This window comes from Pleurodeles waltl, chromosome 3_1 (genome assembly GCF_031143425.1).
Source record: "Pleurodeles waltl isolate 20211129_DDA chromosome 3_1, aPleWal1.hap1.20221129, whole genome shotgun sequence".
Lineage (NCBI taxonomy): Eukaryota > Metazoa > Chordata > Amphibia > Caudata > Salamandridae > Pleurodeles > Pleurodeles waltl.
Genome location: NC_090440.1, coordinates 1,555,895,316 through 1,555,918,877, shown reverse-complemented (window position 1 = coordinate 1,555,918,877; position 23,562 = coordinate 1,555,895,316). Strand labels below are relative to the sequence as shown.

Here is a 23,562-nt window from a genome sequence, read left to right as displayed (position 1 = left end):
GGGAGGGGTTGGGGCGCAGGGCATTGGCGAAGGGGATGGGGAGGGATACTCTGGCCAGAGTGGTAATTCTCCACTATACTGGGGTGGAGAACTTCCGCCATGCCTGAGGGCGGTAGCAGAAACTGCTGTAGCAATAGAACAATCAGAGAATATTGTTCTGGCACACACGCATGCAGTTGATACACTACTGACCACCACTAAGACTCAGCATCTAACAAATGCTCGCCTCTCACGATACGAGCTGACATTGCTGGCATCACACATAATGATTAAAAGATGCACCACATTGAATTTCTCCTCCCTTCTGCCTACAAAGCATGACCATGATGACCCGTCCACAAACAACTCCTTCCACTACTGCATTATAGCGGTCGACAGGCACACAAAGGTGAGACCAGACATCAGAGACACTCCTTTCCCAGATGGCCAGGGTGATTTGTTTGTCAATGGGTCATGCATTAGGGACCACACTGGGATGCTGCAGGGCACCTATGCTGTAAGGACGGCCAAAAGATTACCGGAAGGAGGAAGGATACCCACAATAAAAAGTGCCCAGGCAGCAGAATTACAAGAGCATGCAAGTTGGCAGAAGGAAGGTTGGCAAATTTTTACACAGACAGCCTATGTGCTTTTTGGGTCACACATGACTTTGGCCAGTTATGGGCAATGAGGGTATTCCTCACCCCGGCTGGCCAACACATACAACACGCATCACTAATTGCTGATTTGTAGCAAGCTCTACTCCTGCCCAAAAGGATTGCAATTGTAAAATGTACATTACACACCTCTGTAAGGGATTACATTTCCATGGGGAACGCACTCGTTGACAGGGAAGCACGAAGAATAGCACTAAGTGGGTGTGACTACGAAAGGTACAGGTCACACCTGCCACACTGGCTAAGGAAGAAAGAACATATTTCGATCCCAAAAGTGTTCAACAACAGGCTGGGGAGTCAGAATTACAAGAATGGAGGAGAAGCGGTTGCAGAAAGTATAAAGAGGGAATTTGGGTATCCCCAAATGGTAAGATATGTTTTCCATCCACGTTACTTCCCGCTATGGCACGCCTTTTCCATGGCCTCTCACTTGTGGGAAGGAATGGGATGATACATCTGTTTTCCCAGTGTTGGTTCAATACCAAATTCTGGCAATGTGCAGAACATTTATGTAAGAAGTGCACCATCTGTGCACAGTACAACACAGAGAAAGGTACACCAACTGCTCCAGGCCACTTCCCACCACCACCCGGACCTTTTGAAAGTCTTCAAATGGATTTCATTGAACTGTCCACTAGGCGTAAATTCTGATACGTCCTAGTAAAAGTGTGCATGTACAGCAAATGGACGTAAGCATACCCCACTAAGAACTGCGATGCACAGACAGTTGCTAAATGCCTTTTGAAAGAGCTGATACCGCGCTTTGGGGTACCCTCTCTTTTAACCTCTGACAATGGACCAGGATTCATTTCACATGTTATTCAGGGCTTTTGTAAAGGGTTAGGAATAACACAGAAGTTGCACTGTGCGTACCACCTATCTGCAACGGGAGCTGTTGAGAGGAAAAATGGGGTACTAAGGAACAAAATAGGAAAGATATGTGCAGCAGCTGAACTATCTTGATTGATGCACTGTCGCTGCTGTTGCTTGCTATGAGAAGCACCCCCGACATGGTTACGAAATTATGTCCCCATCAGGTGGTATTTGGGCGCCCCATGCACATATAAGCCCACATGTCAGTCATGCCACTGGCAGTCACAGATGATCAATTGCTACAATATTGCAGAAAAATAACAGGGACATTACATTATCTCCACCACCACGTGCTGCAGGCCTTTTCAGAAGAAGAAACACCGCCAGATCACAGACTGCAGCCAGGAGATTGGGTGTGGGTCAAGGCCCACACCAGACGCCACTGCCTACGACCAAGGTGGAAAGGAACCTACCAGGTCCTATTAACAACAGCCAAGGCGGTCAAGTGTGAGGGGCTGACATTATGGACCCACAGCTCACACACCAAGAAGGCCGCCAGATCAACGGATCTCCAGCAGCCACCTGTGGTGCCCATGAAAGCTTCATCACCACTGCAGAGGTACAATCTTCGATTGACCAGCCACACAAGCCAACACTAAAATGACTGCTCGTGCTGCGCCCCCATGAAGGAGCAAGGAGGTGCAAGCGGGTCCTGCGGTGACTCCTCACAGGACTGCTCGTGCTGCACACCTCGGAAGATAAAGGGTGCAAGCGGGTCCTGCCAGGATACAGCCACAAAGTACCTTGATTGGTGTCAAGTGCTAGTTAACCTCTGACACCACTCTGTGAGGTGCCACAGAGGAAACAGAAGGATCAAGAACTGAATAAAAAGAACAGACTGTGATATTATTTCATTGATAACAAACATCATGCCTGGAAGAAAGAAAGAAGAAAGGATGTGGCCTGCGGTGTTGACTGCCATATGTACCCCAGTTCCAGGAATAATATTGACAATAATACTAATAATATATGCAAATGATATATACATACCATTTTTAGATGAGGACAATTATATAAATAAAAGTGAACAAGGGCTTGTGAATACGTCAAAGGGAAGGAACAGAAGACTGATGGAAGAAGTGGGAGGCAGGGGACAAACATTTTGGGATGACAATGAGGAAACATATGCTGATAATGCATTTGTACAAATGGTTAGATTATATAAAGAAGTTGCAAATGTCTCAGATTGGTATATATGCACCCACCTGCCCACTACTGTCCTGGGGACTACAAATGACACGCACATCCCGCTTAGCCAATATGTTGCATGCCATATGGTGAACAATATTATGGAAAAGAAGTTAAAGTAACATCAGAGTACGAAGGAAAGTAACAAAAGAACGTGTAGAAGGGAAAAGAGACAGTAGAAAACAAAAACAGGCAAATGAAACAGTATGTGGGAAATTGGTCCCTCGACAGGGAAAGAAGGAACTCCTTGCCACATATAACGAAGAAAGGGACAAGGGATATGTAAAAGTCAAGACATCTAGAGAGGTGAAAACACCATCTCTTGGCATAAATGAGAAGAAAAAGGCACCATATTGCATTTGATTCCACACGGGCAGTGCCCCAGTGGAAAATATGTTGACTAGTGAAGTATGCCTAGTTTTCACATACTTGCACGTATTCTCTCCTACATCGGTGACATGTACTAACACCAGTATATTTTACAACATCAATAAAGATGTGGGGGTCAGCGAATGCTACAAATATTCCAATTTAGGCAAAATACTAGACGGCCCCAAGGGCTTGTGGGAAGCCATCTCAGTACCACAAGGTATATTTTTTGTGTGTGGAACGTCTACATATTTTAAGCTGCCAGCAGGATGGCGTGGCAGCTGCTACCTGGCGTTTGTATTACCTTGCATTTCCCATGTTACAGATTTGGCCCAAATAATAGATGACACCCCCCAGAGAATGCACAGAAGGAGGACCCCCTCTTGGATAGATAAGGCTATAGCCACATTAGGAGTACTGATGCCACCACTGGGGGTCATGCTTTCAGAGTATCAAATACACAAATTAGCAGGATTAGTGGAAAAAGTGGAGAGCTCCACAGCTGCAGCCTTAGGAAATATTACTGAAGAACTTACAGATCTAAGAGCTGTTGTAATTCAAAATAGACTTGCGTTAGACATCATTCTAGCAAAAGATAGTGATGTATGTCACATGATCCATCAAGAATGCTGCATACATATTCCGGACAACAGCGGTAATATAAGAGGGGCAATAGAAGAGATAAAGAAGGTAGAAAAGGGGGCAAAGGAAGTGCCAGATTTCACAGATGTCAGAGGAATACTGGGGACAATTGCAGCATGGTTCCGTGGTTGGGGATCATGGCTGATAGAAGTGCTGGTAACAGGGGTAGTGGAGATAATAACCTTGTGTGTGCTGATAATAGTTTGTCCCTCCTTCCTGAAAATCCTTATAAAGAATGTCTGCTGCAAGGATACTGTGCATCACTGCCAACTAGGCAGTGAGGGTAATGCCAGGGGTGGCAACACTATCGAAATGACACCCCTCCATCACAAAGTTTAGGTTGTCATTGAGTTTCGGAGGGCAGAATGCCGAATCGCATTCTCCTGGGACCCATTTTGGGCCTGTCGGGCCCTGTGATACCCAATGACAACCAGGCCTGTTTATACTGAACAACTTTTAACCAACATGAACTGTGCTTACTAATATATTTTGTTGTTGCTCGGAACGCATTATGTTGCAAGGCTTGCTATTAGAACAGCCACCATGAAATATCACTGCATGCTAGCTGAAGCAATCTTCCTTCTGGAAAGTACCATCCTTTGTACGTGTTGTTCTCATTTCTGTCTCAAGATGTATCACGCAATATTAGACACGTAGGACATATTATGTAATTTCCTTGTCTATGCTTTTAATCTCCATTTATGGTGCGTTATGAAGAATTAACAGTAACAACTTTAGCAATGTTGAAGAAATGATCATAAGTCAATGTCAAGAACCAATGAAATGTACAAATTGGTTTGTGGTTTGATAGTATAAAAGATCATGTATTACTTCCTTCTTTAGACTGTTCGGGCTTGATCTCCCAGGCTGTTCAGTCTCTGTGTATGCGTAATAAACTACTTTACTTTACCTAAAGAGCAGGCTGGTCTTTGGTTTCGGAGCTGAACTGAGCTGGGCTGATTTCACTTCCACTGTAGCAGTAGCCGCTGGAGATCTAAAGGAAATTGCTGAATCAATTTCCAGAATAGAAGAAAGATTTAAACCAAGCACTACTGTAACTCCTGAATCTTGTCACTTTTGTACCGAAGGACAAAAATCACATACTTCCCACATGAGTCTCTCTCATCAGTCTGAGGTGCACCAGTCCATTACTGAAAGGGTGAAGTGTCCTCCTTGACACAGGAAACCATCTTAGAGAATCCTACAAGAATTGCTTCATAAGTAATGTCACATCAATTTGTTTTGTTGTTTTTCATTCAGTTGTTATGTGGGGAAATGTGTTATGGTCACAGGCCTCTTGATATTTTCCACACTACAACTCATGTTGCTCATTCATATGGCTGTAGAACAATCTCTTTCTTTCTGCATAGAGTGCTGCATATGGAATGGGGTGCATGAAAGTTTCTAAAGTGACAGTTGAAGGGACAGTTGAAATTGGTGTCTGGAAGTTGGAGTTGGATCGGGATTCGAATAGATGTCTGTGTGCCTTACCTATATCTTAAGAAACTTTAAACTATACTTACACCCATGCTACACATCCATATCTCTGGAGTGACCTGGCCTCCAACTGATATGGCCAACAAGGAGAGCTCCTATTTCAAGGGGGTCCCGCCACAATTAAAAGCAGTTTTAATGTGCTTGTAGCCATTTAGCCTAAGATGCTGCAGACACAATCTCCGAATCAGGAAAAGGTATCCCTCACATTTTCTTCAAGCCTAATGGTGATCTGAAGACTGGAAGGCTTCACAGTGCTAAACCCAGATCCAAAATGATCAAGAATGTGATGATGTCATAGTATATGCACTCTCAAATGCCATCCAGGACTGTGACTAGCACAGACTCTGTGAGACAAGCTAGGTGAAAGACCGGGTCCAGAGTGTTGGGCGGTGACATTGTTTGCCATGTTTGATGCTGGTGCGAATAGGTGAGAAATAGAACACAAATTAGAAAGATTTTGTCGCTCCAGGGAGAACACTTTAGAAAAAAGATGATACAGTGGCTTATTGAAGAGCCATTTGATTGAGCTGTGCTGTAGAAGAATATGAATTAAGGGACTGACGCAGCACCAACTCTAGCGACGCCTCTTTCCGACTCCATGCGAAGTCCTTGTTCTTCGTTTTCAAAAGATACTGTACCTGGGGATCCGTGTGACTCCGTGACCAGCACCGGTGGTGTTGGATTGTTGGGAAACAACTCCGTCAACAATGCTGTCATAGCCCCAGTTGGAGCTATTGTGTTTCTATGTGCTTTAGTTGAACTTAATCTTAAAAAATTCATAACTTTGCTTGTGTACATTGGATGTTCATCATTTCAAAAGTATTTTATTCAGATAAATATTCCCTATTTTCCCAAACCCGTGTGGTGTATTTTTGTGGTGTTTTCACTGTGTTATGATATAAGTCCTGCACAAATACTTTACACATTGTCTTCTAAGTTAAGCCTGACTTCTCCGTGCCAAGCTACCAGAGGGTGGGCATAGGATAATTTGCATTGTGTTGTGACTTACTCTGACTAGGATTGTGGTCCCTAATTGGACATGGGTGTACACCTCTGCCAACTAGAGGCCCCATTTCTAACACTGGTGGCAGCAGCAGGATAGAACTTGTCTTTGTGCAGTACCATACAATAGCTACGTGAACACTAGCCACCCACAGTCAAAGATCATTTTCTGAATTGTTTCATTTTATGAAACCCTTTCTACTGGACATTTTGTAATCTAATCCTATACAACATGTTTCTGGCTGGGTCCCAAGGAGGAGCTGGAGAGTTTGAGCTAGACAAGCTGGAGGCATACACTGTCAGCCAGCTGAAATGGTTCTGCAAGGGGATGGGAGTACCTACCCAGTGAGCCTCCAAGAATGAGGAGTACCAAAAGACGCTGAGGGCCTGGGCAGAATCCCGTTCACAAGAGCATGTTGAGTTGATAGAGCAAGTGGATGGCTCTCCTGAGGATTTCCCACCAGTAGTGGGGGGTGATACCCTTGAATGTGTGCCCCCTGAGAAAGCAGGGAGCCGTATCTCAAATCACAGCCTGACCACAGAGGAAAGGAGAGAGAAGAGAGAATTCAGGCTACAGGTGGCCAGATTGCAAATGGAGGCAGAGGAAAGGAACGCTGAGAGGGCCTTGGCAGAAAATAAACTATTGCTAGTTCATGAACTGAGTATTAAAGTGCTGGACATCAAGGCTAGGCAGTTTGAGTCCAGCAGTGATGGTGGCAGCATACATACAGGACCTGCTGGAGTAAAAAATGTGCCAAGTTATGTGGTGGGAGATGACATTGATAAGTGGTGTTCCGTATATGAAGTTGCACTATGAGCTCATGGGTTCCTGAAGAGCAATGGTGGGACGGGCTTGTGGAAACACGTGCCAACACTTGGGAGGGACACACTTCTCACATTAGAGGTTGGAGACCAGACCAAGTATACCCATAAGAAGGCCATCTTACTTGCCAAATTTGGACTGACCCCTGAAAAGTATTGGCAACATTTCAGGGACAGTAGCAAGCTCCCCAAATAAACCTGGGTAGGCTTTGTTGATTTTTCTAGTAAGGCTCTGAATGGCTGGGTGAGGGGCAGTAAAGTAAATGATTACATGGGTTTGCACAATTTGATCCTGAGAGAGCATATGCTCAACATTTGTTACAGAGTTGTGCCAGCACCTAGTTGACAGTAAGCTGATTGATCCCAGGAAGCTTGCTGAGGAGGCGGACCTGTGAACGAACACAAGAGTGTCCAAAAAGCTATCTGGGGTGACTCCAACAAAGGTGGTCCGGGTCCTCAACAGAGGAAAGAGGGGGAGAACATTTTTTAAATAAGGAAAAAGGCCCCCAAAATAATTCTCAAGGGAATAGTGGAAATTAGCCCCAGTCTGATTCTTTAAAATAAAGGGTTCTTTAACCATAAGACAGGAAGGTTTGTACTTCAATGCATAGAGTGTTTTAAGTATGGTCACTCTAAGGGTGACTTCAGATGTCCAAAGAAGGCACAGCCCCCCCATTGGAGGGCAGACCACCTGGTTTGGCTAGTGTAGGGCTCGGGGAGGAGGTAGTCCTAGTTAGTTTTGGGGAACAGACAGAGGTAACTCTAGTGTCCCTGGGGGTTGCAGAAATGGTGGCAAAATCCCACATACCGGCAAGTACTTCCAAGTATAGGCAGTGGGTCACCATTATTAGGCAACAAGTGGAGGCTCTGCCTGACACAGGAGCCAGCATGACTGCTGTCAAGGGGCAGCTGGTGTCAGCAGAGCAGGTCCTACCAAACACATTCTACCAAGTCATAGTCACTGACAATTGTGAGAGCCACCTACCAGTAGCTCTGGTTCCCATTGAGTGGGTGGGGGTGTATCTGGTATCTCAAAGTAGCTATGAGACCTGACATGCCTGTAGATTGTCTGTTAGCCAATTACCTTGAGCACACTACCTGGAGGGAGGTAGAGCTAAGGTCTCACTTGGAGATGTTAGGATTGCCTGAGTGGGTCTGCATGACCACACGGTCCATGGCTGCCCAGGAGGGGAGTCAAGGGCATCTTGAGCCTGGAAGAATGGTCCAGACAGCTGCCAAGGAGGGGGGCAAGGGGTGTGGGATACCAGTCCAAGAAGTTCCCACCGTGGTTGATGGGGTCCCTGGGGAGGAGGCCTCTGCGCCAAGAGGGGCGGACACCTTCAGCTTGCTGGCTGGCAAGTTGAGTGTGGACCAACTAGGGAAGAATTCTGCAAGGTGCAGAAAGAGTGCCCCACACTTGTGGACTTGAGGCAACAGGCCCCAGCAGCAGGTTAAACCTCTGTGGATCACCTTATCTATTGGGAAAATTATCTCCTTTACAGTGAGCCTAAGGTACCAGAGGCTGGGGCTGCACATGTGTTGGTGGTCCCCCAGTGTCACCGGACCTTTCATCTGGGCCTGGCTTACGACATTTGCCTGGCAGGACATTTAGGGCAAGACAAGACCTTTGCCAGGCTTGTCACTCACTTCTATTGGCCCGAATGCCAACAGTCTCAGATGCATTCTGTAGGTCCTGTCCTACCTGCCAGGCCAGTGGGAAGTCCAGGAAAAGGCTAAAGGCCCCCCTGATCCCACTCCCCATCGTTGGCACCCCCTTTGAAATGGTTGGCGTTTACATAATCAGTCCATTGGACCCCAAAACTGCCCTAGGCAATACGTTTATCTGGTTTTGGTGGACTATGCCACCCACTACCCAGAGGCAATCCCACTGAGGAAGGTAACTGCACAGGTGGTGACCAGAACTCTAATGGAGATCTTTACTCGTGTGGGATTTCCAAAGGAGATTGTGTCTGACAGAGGCACAAACCTCATGTCTGCATACATAAAGTCCATGCGGGATGCATGTAGGGTGACCTACAAGTTCACCATACCCTATCATCCTCAATTCAATGGTCTTGTGGCGAGATTCACAAGACCTTGAAGGGCATGATCACAGGCCTCCCTGAGGCATTGAGGCATAAGTGGGACATCCTCTTGCCATGCCTTCTCTTTACTTACTTATAGAACGGTACCCCAGGAGGGGGTAGGGATCAGTCCCTTTGAGCTTCTCTATGGGTACCCTGTCAGGGGACCCTTAAGCATTGTGAAAGAGGGGTGGGAGAAAGCTCACAAGGCACCCCCATAGGATGTTGTCAGCTAGATGCTGGCCCTCCACAACCAGATGCATCCCTTCTGGAAGAAGGCCAAGAGCAACCTTGAGGCCAGTCAAGAGGTTATGAAACGCTGGTATGACCAGAAGACCGCCAAGTGGAGTTTCAGCCTGGAGAAAAAGTATGGGTGATGGAGCCAGTAGAGGCTAGAGCTCTCCAGGACATCTGGACTGGACCATATGAGATAAAGGAGGGCAAAGGAGAAGCCACTTACTTAGTGGACTTCCAGTCCCCTAGGAACCCCCTAAGGGTGCTCCATGTGAATAGACTGAAGCCTCATTTTGAGAGGACTGAAGTCAACATACTTCTGGTGACAGATGAGAGTGTGGAGGAGGAGAGTGAACCTCTCCCAGACCTCCTCTCTGGCCAGGAAGGTGATGGGTCAGTGGAGGGTGTCAATCTCTCTGACTCCCTGACCCTTGACCAGCAAGGGGACTGCTACCAGCTGCTGGATCAGAACTCCTCCATGTTTTTCCTCACCCCTGGAATCACAAACTTGTGTGTCCATGATCTTGACACAGGAGACAGCCCCCCTGTAAAGAATAACATTTACAGGTTGTCAGACATGGTGAAGGCCTATATCAAGGATGAAGTTGCCAGGATGTTAGCTCTGGGGGTAATTGAGAAATCCAGCAGTCCATGGTCCAGCCCTGTGGTGCTGGTACCAAAGGCTGCCCCAACCGGTTCCAAGCCAGAACTTAGGTTCTGCATGGATTATCGGGGTCTCAATTCAGTCATGATTAAAACTGATGCTCATCCCATCCCCGAGCTGATGAGCTCATAGACTGGCTAGGTGCTGCCAAATTCCTCAGTACTTTTGATCTCACAGCAGGGTACAGGCAGATCGCCTTGACTGAGGGGGCCAATGAGAGATCTGCTTTTCCAACTCCTGAGGGACATTACCAGTTCAGAGTGATACCCTTTGGTTTGAAAAATGCCACTGTTACCTTGCAGAGGTTGGATAACAGGGTCCTGGCCGGTAAAGATGTCTTCTGCGCCGCCTATCTAGATGACATTGCCATCTACAGTTCCAGCTGGGAGGAACACCTGCTCCACCTCCAAGAGGTGCTCCAGGCCCTGCAACAGGCAGGCTTAACAATCAAGGCCAGTAAGTACCAGATTGGGCAGGGCTCCATGGTGTACTTGGGACACCTAGGCCCAAATTTATACTTTTTCATGCAAAACTGCGCTAACGCAGTTTTGCGGGAAAATGTTTACCATCGGCTAGTGCCATTCCAAGACGCTGTCCGGGCATTTTATTTATGGAATGGTGCAATCCAGTACAAAGGGTGGGCTAACATCATGGAAAATGACGTTAGCCGGGTGGAGGTGGCGGTATGGGAGAAGGGAGTTTCACACCTAAAAATTATGTTAGGCAGGTTAGAGTAAAAAAAGATTACTCTAACCAGCCTAGCACCATTTCTTGACGCTAAACCTACCATACCACATGACTCCTGTCTTATGAAAGAGTCATGCTCACCCCTCCAATGGCCTGCACAGTGGACAAGGGTTCCCTGGACATGACCATTGCACCCCGTGATATGTACGGGGGCCCATTTCAGGGCCCCCAATGGCACATTTAAACAAATAATAAAATACTCACCTCTACTTACCTGTACTCACCTGTGGTAGAGTTCTCCATCCTCCGCTGTCCCTCTGGTGTGAGTGGGGGTGTCCGTGGGGTCCGGGGAGGGCACCGGTGGACTTATTCCATGGTGTTCCACCATGGAAATAGGCCCACAGGTCCCCTAATGCCTGCCCTGACCCAGGCGATAAATAATGGCGCTAAGCAATCTTAGTGACATTATTTAGGCCTGCCTCCCTCCCGTGCACATTTTTTGCACGGGGATAAATAAGGCGCCTGGGCCTTAGAGTAATTTTTTGCCCGGGAATGCCTACCTTGCATCTCATTGACGCAAGGTAGTTTCCCGCTAGAAAAAAATGACTTGAACTCCACAACTTTGGCGCTAGACGTGTCTAGCACCAAGTATAAATTTGGAGTAAAGTTTGTGCTGAATTAGCGTAAAGAAAAATGACGCTAATTCAGCGCAAAGCAATTATAAAACTGGGCCCTGGTTGGTGGTGGCAAGGTGAAGTCCCTTCCGGCAAAGATTGAGACAATCACGGCCTGGCAACCACCTAGAACCCAAACAGATGTGAGAGCCATCCAGGGCCTCACTGGGTACTACTGTAGGTTTGCTAAGGGTTATGGCACCATGGTGGCCCCCTTAACAGAGCTAATTTTAAAAAAGCAACCTAGGTTGGTGATTTGGACAGAGGCTTGTCAGAATGCCTTGGACTCCCTAAAGGAATGGCACCCGTGCTCAGGGTCCCTGACTTCAGAACACGGCATAGGGGGGGTTCTAGCACAGCTGAATGAGGAGGGCCTAGACCAATCAGTAGCTTTATTGGCAGAAGGCTATTACCACGGGAACAGAGGTGGAGTGCTATTGAGAGAGAAGCCTTTGCTGTGGTCTGGGCACTGAAGAAGCTGAGACCATACCTGTTTGGGACTCACTTCCGGGCTCAGACAGACCACAGGCCCCTCAAATGACTCATGCAGGTGAGGGGTGAAAATCCTAAACTCTTGAGGTGGTCCATCTTCCTACAGGGGATGGACGCTACGATGGAGCATTGCCTGGGGACTGATCACACCAATGCTGATGGTCTCTCCAGATTCTTCCACCTTAGTGATGAGAGCTCCCAGGAGGTTGGGTAGCTCTCCCCACTTTCAGCTGGGGGGATGCATGCCAGACCTGACAGCCTTAGGATGGTCATCCCCCAACTTTTTGTCTGCCTCCCTCCACATTCTGACAATGTTTTTACTGGTTTTAGGACTCTGCCCACCTAACCGCTGCTAACCAGTGCTAAAGTGCATATGCTCTCTCCCTTAAACATGGTAACATTGGTTAATTCCCCAATTGGCATTTTGATTTACTTATAAGTCCCTAGCCGAGTGCACCAGTGGGCCTGCTGCACTGATTGTGCCACCCACATAAATAGCCCCTTAACCATGTCTCAGGCCTACCATTCATTCAATCAATCAATCAGTGTTTGTAAAGCACAACTACTCACCTGCAAGGGTCTCCAGGTACTGGTGGGGGGAGTGTAGCATCCACCGGTGAGGTGGTTCTTAAGAAAGTCAAGTCTTCAGCTCCTTTGTGAAGTTGAGGAGGGGGGTGGTTTGTCTGATGTGGAGTGGAAGGGCATTCCAGATGGTGGCTGCAGGGTAGGAAAAGGAGCGTCCCCCTGTTGTGGTTTTCCTGATGGTACTTCAGCGAGAGAGAGCTGGGCTGCGCGTAGGGCCCTGTGGGGTACGTGGAAGTTAAGTCGCCGGTTCATGTAGGCTGGTCCGGTGTTGTGGAGGGCCTTGTGTGTGTGGGTGAGGATCTTGACGGTGATTCTTTTCTCTATGACAGCCAGTGTAGTGTGCGCAGGTGTTGCGAGATGTGGCAGTGTCAAGGCAGGTTGAGGACCAGCCTGGCGGCGGCGTTCTGGATGTTGTGTAGTTTGGGGGTGAGTTTCTTGTTGATTCCGGCATAGAGTGTAGTTTGGGTGTTGACAAGCTACAAAATTTCTGTTATAATACTGGCAAGAGATATGATATTAGATATTTCATCAATTGCAAAACTAAGTATTCTGTTTATATTATTGGTTGTAGTTGTGGTAAAATCTATGTGGGCAGCACCATCACACCCTTGAAATTTCAAATACAGGAGCATATCTGGGCTACCAAAAACAAGGATGTTAGATATCCACTGGCACCCCACATGATGGAATTACACCCTGAGGATTGTAGGGTCTGGTTTCATGGGGTTGACTTGGTACCATCCAATTTGAGAGGTGGTGACAGAGAATTGACCCTACGGCGTAAAGAGGCGGCATGGATTTGACACCTAAGGGCCGTGGATATGGGTCATAATACTGATGATGAATTTCACTACTTTCTGTAGCCAATGGTGAAATAAGTGGCCATCTTGTTTGGGAACCGTGGTGATCGGTTCCTGGGTGATTCCCCTTTTTGTGATATGATGGATATGTGCAGATACCGCTTCCGTTGTATGTATAGGATGTGATTTAGAGTATATATTTGGCATTTGGAATATCCTTTAAGTCTGTGTGTACTATAGGTCTATATAATTCTTTGGGTATATCAAATATAAATTTTTTGTAAAGCAAATGATCTAATATTTGTTTATATTTTTTATGATTAATGCATGTGTTCTTTTTTTGGTGGCTAGCTCATATTTTTGAGTTGTTTGTCATAATAACAATAGTTAGTGTCTTATTTTCTTTATGTGCGAAAGACAAGCGCTAATTTTGCATTTAGTTGTACATCAGACGGGCGCTTGTTTGTTGTTACTTGATATTACAAAATGGCAGCCACATTTGTTGTGGTTTTATTCCTGTGTTTGGAAGCAGTTTGGTCTCCATGGAAACATACTTACACGTTGAACCAATCAGAGAGCGAGGATCTGTTTTTAACCAGGTCATGGAGGTAGGCTCGGTTTCACTTGCCGTCACGGCATGTAGCACTTGCCGTGCTCCCTTGCAGACGCGGAGGAGTATAGGTGAGTGAAAGTCACATGTTACAAAAGGTCGGCCATTAGGCATCTTTGTTGTACTTTTTGTGTAGTTTACACTTACCGCAATTACTAGCGGTTCTCATTTGAGTAGGGAACGGTTAAGCGCCTTTGTTGCCCCGAGCGTGTTTGATACATATTAACCGCATATACTAGCGGAGTGCGGTGATGGCACATACAGTTTGTGGAATCCCATTGTGGTGTTCATTTTGATACTAGTTCTTGTCTTTCCAATTACTCTTTTCGGCAGGTTGGCCCATATTTGATCTACATCATACCAATTACATTTACCCTGATATTTACTTGTGATGACAAGCATGAATACTACACATACACGAGGTATGAAGTTTTTATATTGTTGGTGAGGTTGGTACTATTTTTGGGTTACCTAATACTATGCAATTAGTATCAATATGCAGGTTAAAATTGGTATGAAATAAATATTGTTTTTTGTGTTATATCAAACTATTGATGAATTTGCTAATTCATTTTTTATGGGTGGGTATGGAGCCAGTGTTTAATGTCACTATTTATGTTGATGTCATATGCATGTATATAAATTATACGTTTGTGCTATGGTTAGTGTATCTATACATTGTCTGTCTGCTTTTTATATTTTTGTCTTTTTTGGATATATATTCATGTACATATTTACAATTAGATGTGTGGGGAAGGTTCAATTTTTGTCTCCCTCGCTGTGGACTTATTTTGTACATATGTTTGTCTTGGTGTTAAATATTGAATGCAATTGTCCCTTGCTGTCCTTTCCTTTTCTCTTTTTCTATTTTTTGTCCTTTTATTACTATTAGTGATTATGTGTTAGCTGCTTTGCATGGTTAAGGTTGTTTTATTCTTTATAATTTTAGAAAAATAATACTTTTTCTATTATTTAATATATAATGGATTGTATTTAGGATATTATTCTTATTACATTGCAGCCCTGAAAAAGTCCTATGTTGAGGACGATATGCGTTGGCTGTTGTTTTTATGATCTATTCCAAAGAGAAGTTGAATAAAATGAAGACAACAAAGTGAACAAAAGTGGTGTTACATGATGTCTGGACTATTTTGATATATAATTACTGGTGGTGTACTATCAAAATATTTTACATCCGACGTAGAGTGTGTTGAAGTAGTCCAGTCTGTTGGGGATGAGGGTGTGTGTGACGGTCTTTCTATGTTCGAGGGGGGTCCATTTGAGGGTATTGCATAGGAGGCAGAGGATGCGGAAGCAGGTGGAGGTTACTGAGTTGATTTGGTGGGTCATGTTGAGTTTGGAGTCCAGGATGATCCCGAGGTTGCAGGCTTGGCTTGTGGGAGTGGGAGGGTTTCAGAGGGTGTGAGGCCACCAGGAGTCGTTCCACGCATTGGGTTGAGGGCCCATGATGAGTACTTTTGTCTTGTTTGCGTTGAGTTGAAGGCAGCTGTTTCTTATCCAGTTAGCGACTGCTTCCATGCCTTCACGGAAGTTGTGTCTGGCTGTGTTGGGTTCGTTGGATAGGGAGAGGATGAGTTGGCTGTTGTCGGCCTAGGAGCTGATGTTGATTCCGTAGCTTCTGACGATGGCAGCTAGCGGGACATGTAGATATTAAACAGCGTGGGGCTGAGGGAGGATCCCTGGGGAACTCCGCAGGTGGCAGGTGTGGGGTCTGCGAGGAAGGGGGTGAGTCTCACTCATTGAGGTCTGCCGGAGAGGAAGGATTGGATCCAGTCGAGGGCCTTGTCTCTGATGCCAGCTTCGTGAAGTCTTCGTATCAAGGTGTGGTGGGAGACTGTGTCTAAGGCCACCGAAAGGTCTAGCAGGATGAGTGCTGCTGTCTTTCCCTTGTCCAGCAGGGAGCGGATGTCATCTGTTGCGGCCAGGAGGGCCGTTTCGGTGCCATAGATTTTCCTGAATCCGGATTGGGAGATGTCAAAGATGTTTGTGGTCTTCCATAAAAGTGGCGAGTTGACTGTTGACAGTTTTTTCGATGACTTTCACAGGAAATGGTAGTAGGGAGATCGGCCTGAAGTTTTTGAGGTCGGTGGGGTCTGCCGAGTGTTTCTTGAGGAGGGGGTTGATCTCGGCGTGTTTCCAGTTGTCGGGGAAGGAGGTGGCAGCTAGGCAGAGGTTGATGGTGAGGCGGAGCTTGGGGGCAATGGTGACCATTGCAAGGCCTGTGTATTAAGTTTCACTGCCACTTCGACTTGGCATCTAAAAGTACTTGCCATGCCTTAAACTCCCCCTCTTCTACATATAAGTCACCCCTAAGGTAGGCCCTAGGTAACCCAAAGTGTAGGGTGCTATGTAGGTAAAAGGCAGGACATGTACATATGTGTTTTATGTATCCTGGTAGTCGAAAACTCCTAAATTTGTTTTCCACTACTGTGAGGCCAGCTCCTTTCATAGACTTGCCTTAGCACTGCCCTCATATACGTTTTGAGTGGTAGATTCTGATCTGAAAGGGGTAACCAGGTCATATTTAGTATGGCCAGAATGGTAATAGAAAATCCTGCTTATTGGTGAGGTTGGATTTAATATTACTATTTTAGAAATGCCACTTTTAGAAAGTGAGCATTTCTCTGCACTTAAACCATCTGTGCCTTACAGCCTGTCTCCATCAATGTCTGGTCTGTACTGGTTGACAGCTCCCTTGTGCATTTCCCTCAGACAACCACAAACACAGGACACTCAATCACATCTGCATTCATCTGCATACTGAATCAGTCTCCCTGGGCTGGAAGGGTGGCGGGCCTGACACATTTCAAAGGCCAGCGGCCTGCCCTCCCATAATAGGCTGATAACCCCCCACTGGGACCCTGTCAGACACAATTGGGCTGAAAGGGGAACTTGTGCACTTCAAAAGCACTCTTTGAAGTCTCCCCCTCTTCAAAGGTATTTTGGGTATATAAACTGGGTCTCTGACTCCACCAACTCAGACACTTCTGGACTTGCGCCTGAACTCTGTCAAAAGACCTTCCTGGCTGCCCAGAGGACTCTCTGGACTGCTTTGCTGAGAAGATCTGCTGCCCTGCTGTTGCCCTGCTGCCCTCTGACTGTGCTGGAAGAACTCTGCTTTCCCCCAAAAGTGCTCTTCAAGGGCTTGGATTGAGCTTGCCTCCTGTTGTGAAATCTCAAGGACAGCAAAGACTTCAACGATTAGCTTTTTGCTGGTACCCGACTCCAGCAACTCCGGAACAACTTCAGTGATACCAGCAACGCCACAGCCTGCTCCCGTTCCGTGGACCTCGCTGCATGCAACAACTGCTGCCTGCAATACAAGTCTGACTTTGCTGATGTCACTCAGGGTCATCGCGACACTGTGAAGTCGACACATCATGTCCTGACCGACCAGAACTAGTGACCCCGCCGGGTCACGAGGGATCGAAGCATTGCGTACATAGCCGCATCACCTCCCCCTGCATCTGGATGGAACCGACACATCACCTCCACCTGCTCCTCAGTGTAGGACCGACGGCGCTTTCCTCTGAAGCTGTAAGGGACTGATGCCGCTCCGACTCCAGCGATGCCTCTTTCCGACTCCCTGCGACGTCCTTTGTTTTGAAAAGGTACTGTACCTGGGGTCCGTGTGACTCCGTGACCTGCACCGGTGGTGTTAGATCGTTGGGAATGACTCCGTCAATGACGCCGTGATAGTCCCAGTCAGAGCTATTGTTTTTCTAGGCACTTTAGTTGGATTTAAACTTTAAAAATGTATAACCTTGGTTGTGTACATTGGATTTTCACTGTTTCAACAGTATTTCATTCAGATAAATATTCTCTATTTTTTCTAACCTGTGTGGTGTCTTTCTGTGGTGTTTTCACTGTGTTATGATATAGGCTCTGCACAAATACTTTACACATTTCCTTCTAAGCTAAGCCTGACTGCTCAGTGCCAAGCTACCAGAGGGTGGGCACAGGATAATTTAGATTGTGTTGTGACTTACCCTGACTAGGATTGTGGTCCCTAGTTAGACAAGGGTGTGCACCTCTCCCAACTAGAGACCTCACTGTAGACCTAGTCAGTCATATTTTGCCAGTACGTTGAATTTAAACGTTAAGTACAAGGCATTTCCTGTGCGATAAAATCCTAACAGTATCCAAGTATGGTTCAAAGCTATCATTTTCTTTAGAAGCACAGTATTATACAATTTTAGTTAGTGAAAGGTAAAATACCTTTTGTCCCCACAATCTCCATATGAAGATGCACCAGTCCGTTAACAAGAGAAAGGCACAGTTTCAGCATGCCAGCCACGGTTATTGAATTTCTGTTCAAGTAATGAAACAGCGAGCCCTGCTCATGATATTCTGAAACCAGCCAGAGCTGAGTCCATGTTCCGTTATCTAGAAACAAAAAAACAGTTAAAAAAAAGAGCATTTCATTGTACATCCAACATAAAATAAATCTTAGCTAACATCATATGCATTGTTAGAACGTGTGAATCAAAACAGAAGAATACAAATAAAAACATATCTACAATATTATATCTTAGTTGCATTAGAAAATTAATTGTTTTAAATGAGACACGTTATCTGAGGATAGATGAATAATACCACACAAACTCAAGTGGTTAAAATGCTTAAGCCTTTTAGCACTAAAATCCACAGGGCTCATTTTTAGGCTGTTTTGAAAACCGGAAATAACGCACTAGGAATTACAGATACTGCGAGATACAGTCATTATCATGTCCGGCATTACTGCACCACTACATATTTTGGGAGTAACCGTGAAAACCAGTTTGCGCACACATTTCAAAACATTTTCAACTCATTTTGAAGTCTTGTCCTCAAACATACGTTGCCTGCTTTTCAATGGCGAAAAAGTGTAATCACTAAGGGCCAGATGTAGCAAGGGTTTTGCGACTCGCAAACGGCGAAAAACGCCGTTTGCGAGTCGCAAAAGCCTCTCTGCTATGTAGAAATGCATTTTGCGAGTCGGATCCGACTCGCAAAATGCATTTCCGACTCGCAAATAGGAAGGGGTGTTCCCTTCCTATTTGCGACTCTCAATGCTATGCATTTTCATTTTCGACCGCGATTGCGGTCGCAAATGAAAGCGCAGTTACCATCCACTTGAAGTGGATGGTAACCCAGGCGCAAGGGACCACTACCTGCCCTGAAAAATACAGAAACTAAAGGTTTCGTTTTTTTTTCCAAGTGCAGCTCGTTTTCCTTTAAGAAAAACGGGCTACACTTTGAAAAAAAAAGACTGCTTTATTTAAACGCAGTCACGGACATGGTGGTCTGCTGTCTCCAGCAGGCCACCGTCCCCGTGAGTGCCCTGACTCGCTATGGGGTCGCAAATTGCGACCCACCTCATTAATATTAATGAGGTGGGTCTTTGCGACCCCATAGCGACTCGCAGAAGGTGTCTGAGACACATGTCTGCATTCCAAATTGCGAGTTGCAATTTGGAGTTTTGCTACATCTGGCCCTAAAACCCGAAAGTGAATGTAAAACTCGCAATCATGATTTGGACAGTAACTCCAGTTTGCACTCGAATCTGGATTGAAGGGAGCATAGGAGGCATAAAGCTATAGATTGTAAAGTATTGAGTCCGAATAAAACGTAATTCTTTCATTGCTGGGGTGGCTGCTGTAATGTTTAGGGTATATGCAATAATAGGCATGAGAGGCAGATGGTGTAATGTCTTTATTTCTTTCTCTTACAAGTATAATAATTCCCTCCATTTTCCCCTTCTTTGCATATATATTTCTTCCCTCTGTCTCCGTTCCATTCGGTGTACCTCCTTCTCTGCCCTCACTTCCGATCCCAGACTCCCTATGATACTTTATGGCACAATATTACATCTCCTCTCACTTACACAAAAGTCTAACTGGGAGAATTTCCATTAGATTTCTTTAATGAGACGCATCACTTTCTGCCAAGATTGCTGTGACAGGTGTAGTGTCCAGTTGGACACGTTGTAGTGTTTCACCAGCCACTCGGCCGAGGGCTGCCCTTACACTCACACCCCACACCCATCCAACACAAGCGTCACCAGTCAGGTGACCCTGCCAATAAAAAGGGCTGGGCACACATGCCCAGGGCCAGTTCATACAACCATGCTACAGAGTGTCACCTTTATTTCATAGCATGAGGGCCTAAGGCCCCCAACTCTACAATGGCGACAAGTGGGTTTGCCCAACGCATGAACCAGCTGCTGCCCTGTTGCTCCTTGTGGGAGAGTGCCTAGAGTTGGAGCTCACATTGCGCCTGCAGCGCCACCCCCACACAGACATCCCGAGAGGCCTGCAATGGGGAGGAAGCTGCTGCGGTCTGTGAAGGGAGAGAAAGGCACGTTGAAGCCCCAGCCCTGCCAGCCCATCACCTGGTAAGGGCAGTCCTGCTGCCCCTCTCCACAAAAGTGGCTGCGTCCAGCTGACCTCACCCCCCTGGGAGCGGCGCTCCAACAAGTAATAGAGAGCAACATAGCGGCCCGCAGCATTGCCAATACGGTTGCGGTCGCCGCAAAGAAGAAAGTGCAACAGTGCTGCCTCACACCGAATGAGGCGTGAAGTGCCCAGGGCTGCCCGCCCCCCCTTGTTAGAGAGAAAAAAAAAAACAGCCTGCAGCGTCAGGGAGGGCTGCGACGGCCTGCACCAACAACGCTGACCACACCACAGAATTCCTGCATCTTCACCATGAGGCTGTATAGGAAAATAAAAATTATTACAATAAAACAAGGAAAAAAAAATGAGGAGATATGGAGAAAAGAAAAAAATGCACTTACTTGCAGCCCCCTCCGGCCTTATGAGCTCCTCCCTGGTAGCATGGTTCCTCATCGGCATCAGCTTTGGACAAACGATGCCTGGTAGGAAGAAAGACTGTCTTCCACCTGGAAAGAAGCACCACAGTGGCATTTAGTGGCCAAAGTAGGTACTGCACCCTTGTTTCTGTTTTAACAGGGAAACAAGCTGTGTTGAAGGCTACTGTACAGCAGCACCCCCAGAGAGTGACTGCGCAAGACTAGTAGCGCGCCCATGGATTGAAATGGCTCAGAAGACGGAAATAATGTGTACGACCGCGGCACACCAAAGGAGAAGACAGCAGCTGTCCCAGCCAAGCTGCAACAGTGAAAAATGGACTGAAGTGCCACACGAGGCACTAGGAGAGCACGCATGGTCTATGCAGCACCTGGCAGCTGTCTACCGCCACCGCTGAAAGAACACCGCATGCCCCAGCAGTGATGGACATCATCGCGAGTGTGGAGAGGGACATGCCAGGTGTCAACAAAAGACGCCCACAAGGAAAAGGGACAATGTCAGAGATGCACAGAGAGCTGCGCCACCGAAGCTGACAACACGGGGACGAGCCTGAGAGGATGGACAGAGCACCCGAAAGCGTGACATAACGCACAGGACAAGAGGCCGTGCCAGCCAGCCACACAGCAACAGTAGATGGCTACAGTTGGCCCATCGTTGACCATGTCAGCAGAAGTGACCGACCCTGCCAAGCAGATGGAGGCAGGAGTGAGCGCCGCAACAGCGCAGTCTTGAGGCACAAGAGTGGGGCCCTTGAGTGGAGAGATGGAGGAAGAGAACAGTGATCCTCTGGCTAGGGAGTGGTCCACCAAGAAGATCAGAGAATGGACCAGACCGACGAGAGGTCTGCCAGAAGAACCGATCAAGTCCTACTGACAGGACTTGGCCTGCGACAGGCTGTGACCAAGCAAGCTGCAATGGATGAGGGGTAGTGATAGGTCCATGTGACGCAGCAGGCGACCTGTGGCACTACGCCACATCGAGGACGAAGAGCAAGATGCACCGGCAGAGGTGCAGCGGAAGGTCCATGTGACGCAGCATGCGTCCTGTGGCACAACGCCATACCAAGGAGAAAAGAGGAGAAGAGAGCGTGGCACAATGCCACACGAGAAAGGACGAGGAGAAGAGAGGAGTGTGACAGATCGGTCACACCACAGATCAACTTCAACACAGGTGCGCAAGCGAAAGGAAGAAGAGCAACACAACTGAGGACTTGTGTGAGAAGATAAGAAGGTATCCATCAGCACAAGACAGCCACCGGGATAAGCAGACGTCACTGAAGACAGCTATGCGGGTGGACCCCCACGCTTCTCAGTGCGACTGTCCTGTCACTTGTCACCGGCTGCTTGGCTGCAATGACATCCCTGTTGCCAACTGCAGGCCAGGCAAGATCCACCATTGACCACGAAGTCCATCAAGTGATCCTTCTGCCGATAAAGACACCGCCACCTGTTTGATCTGCAGAAGGATGAAAAACAGATCATCATCATGATGAGGTGCATTGCCCAACTACCGAAGGAGCACCGCACCACCTGAGTGGAGCCAGAGTCAGCAACAAGAACCGACACTGACCAGCCATATCTGACAACGTGGAAACTTACCACCTGAACACCTGCCATGCGCCCCGTGAACCAGACACCTGCCAGTGAGAGCAGACCAGACCATTTGGACCATCCACACTTGGGGTTGCACAAGACTTCGACGTGGCCCTGTTAGGAGTTCAGAGCGACTCCTTTTGCATGGCCTACGTTGGCCCGTACAGCCCATGCAGTCCTGTGGCAATCCAGGGGCAAGGGCCTCCAGGGAATTCCGGTGGGAGAGAAATCCCGCTGTGAGAGATGCGTCTGAGAAAGCTCCACATCAGGCATTGGGAAGCACAGAGGTCTCATACAGAGACTGGTCACCCAAAGAATGTTGCACTATGGCCAGAGCACCTGAATACTGACTGCTCGAGCAAGCTGACCCTGCATCAACCACCTTTGTGGTTCCATGCTAGATTAGGATGTGGTCCTGTAGGCTGTTCCTCTGCGACGCCTTTGTTGGGCCTGCAATAGGCCGGCGCAGTCCACATAGTTCCGTGGCCGCCCGCCAAAGGGCCTCGAAGGGACTTCAGTTCGATGGAGTTCTAGCACAAGAAGGAAGACTGCTGCTGCTCTGCCGCTGGACTCCCAGGTGCACCAGGCCATGACTTCATCTGCAGTCGTAGGAGGTGTACCATCCCCAGAGTCGGAATGCCTTCCAGAACTGTGTACAGTGGACTCCCCACTGCTCCAGATGCACCCGCATCAGAAGTTGTACGTAGACTTTGACAACATGAGCCCAGGCAGGACCGGACCAACAATCCCCAGCAAACAGTGAGGTCGTGGACAAGCGACTGAAGTATCCGGATGTCATCTGCACTGCTGTTCGTGTCCAGCGCAGTCTGGTTGAACAACAGAGGCGTGCTGTGATGCCAAGTGCCCTGCTGCTCCAGTTCCATGCCACAGGTCAGGCGGATAGCCTGAAGAGACTCTGTATATATTTTGTGTCTTTGTTTCTCTTCCACAGGTTGGACTTTGCTGTTTTGTTCCTCAATAAAGTTTGGGAGGGATGTAGTGTCCTGCTGGACATGTTCTAGTGTTTCATCAGCCACTCAGCTGAGGGCTGGCCTTACACTCACACCCCACACCCATCCAACACAGGCGTCACCAGTTAGATGACCCTGCCAATAAAAAGGGCTGGGCGCACGTGCCCCGGGCCAGTTCATACTACCATGCTACAGTGTCTGCATCACCTTTACTTCATATCATGAGGGCCTAGAGCCCCCAACTCTACAATAGGCATATCCTGTTAGGTTCCAATGGTTTCTGCGTGTCA

The 23,562-nt window shown here is 47.3% G+C and overlaps 1 protein-coding gene across 2 annotated transcripts in view; it reads right to left on the bottom strand.

The window, feature by feature from the left end:
• The window catches only part of ACVR1C (activin A receptor type 1C), a 1,080,214-nt gene that overhangs the window by 244,195 nt on the left and 812,457 nt on the right, over positions 1–23,562 (bottom strand). For both annotated transcript variants that reach the window (XM_069225150.1, XM_069225149.1), the window contains exon 5: positions 18,119–18,286. In XM_069225150.1, the coding sequence (XP_069081251.1) occupies positions 18,119–18,286 (168 nt within the window). The remainder of the gene's footprint in view (positions 1–18,118; positions 18,287–23,562) is intronic.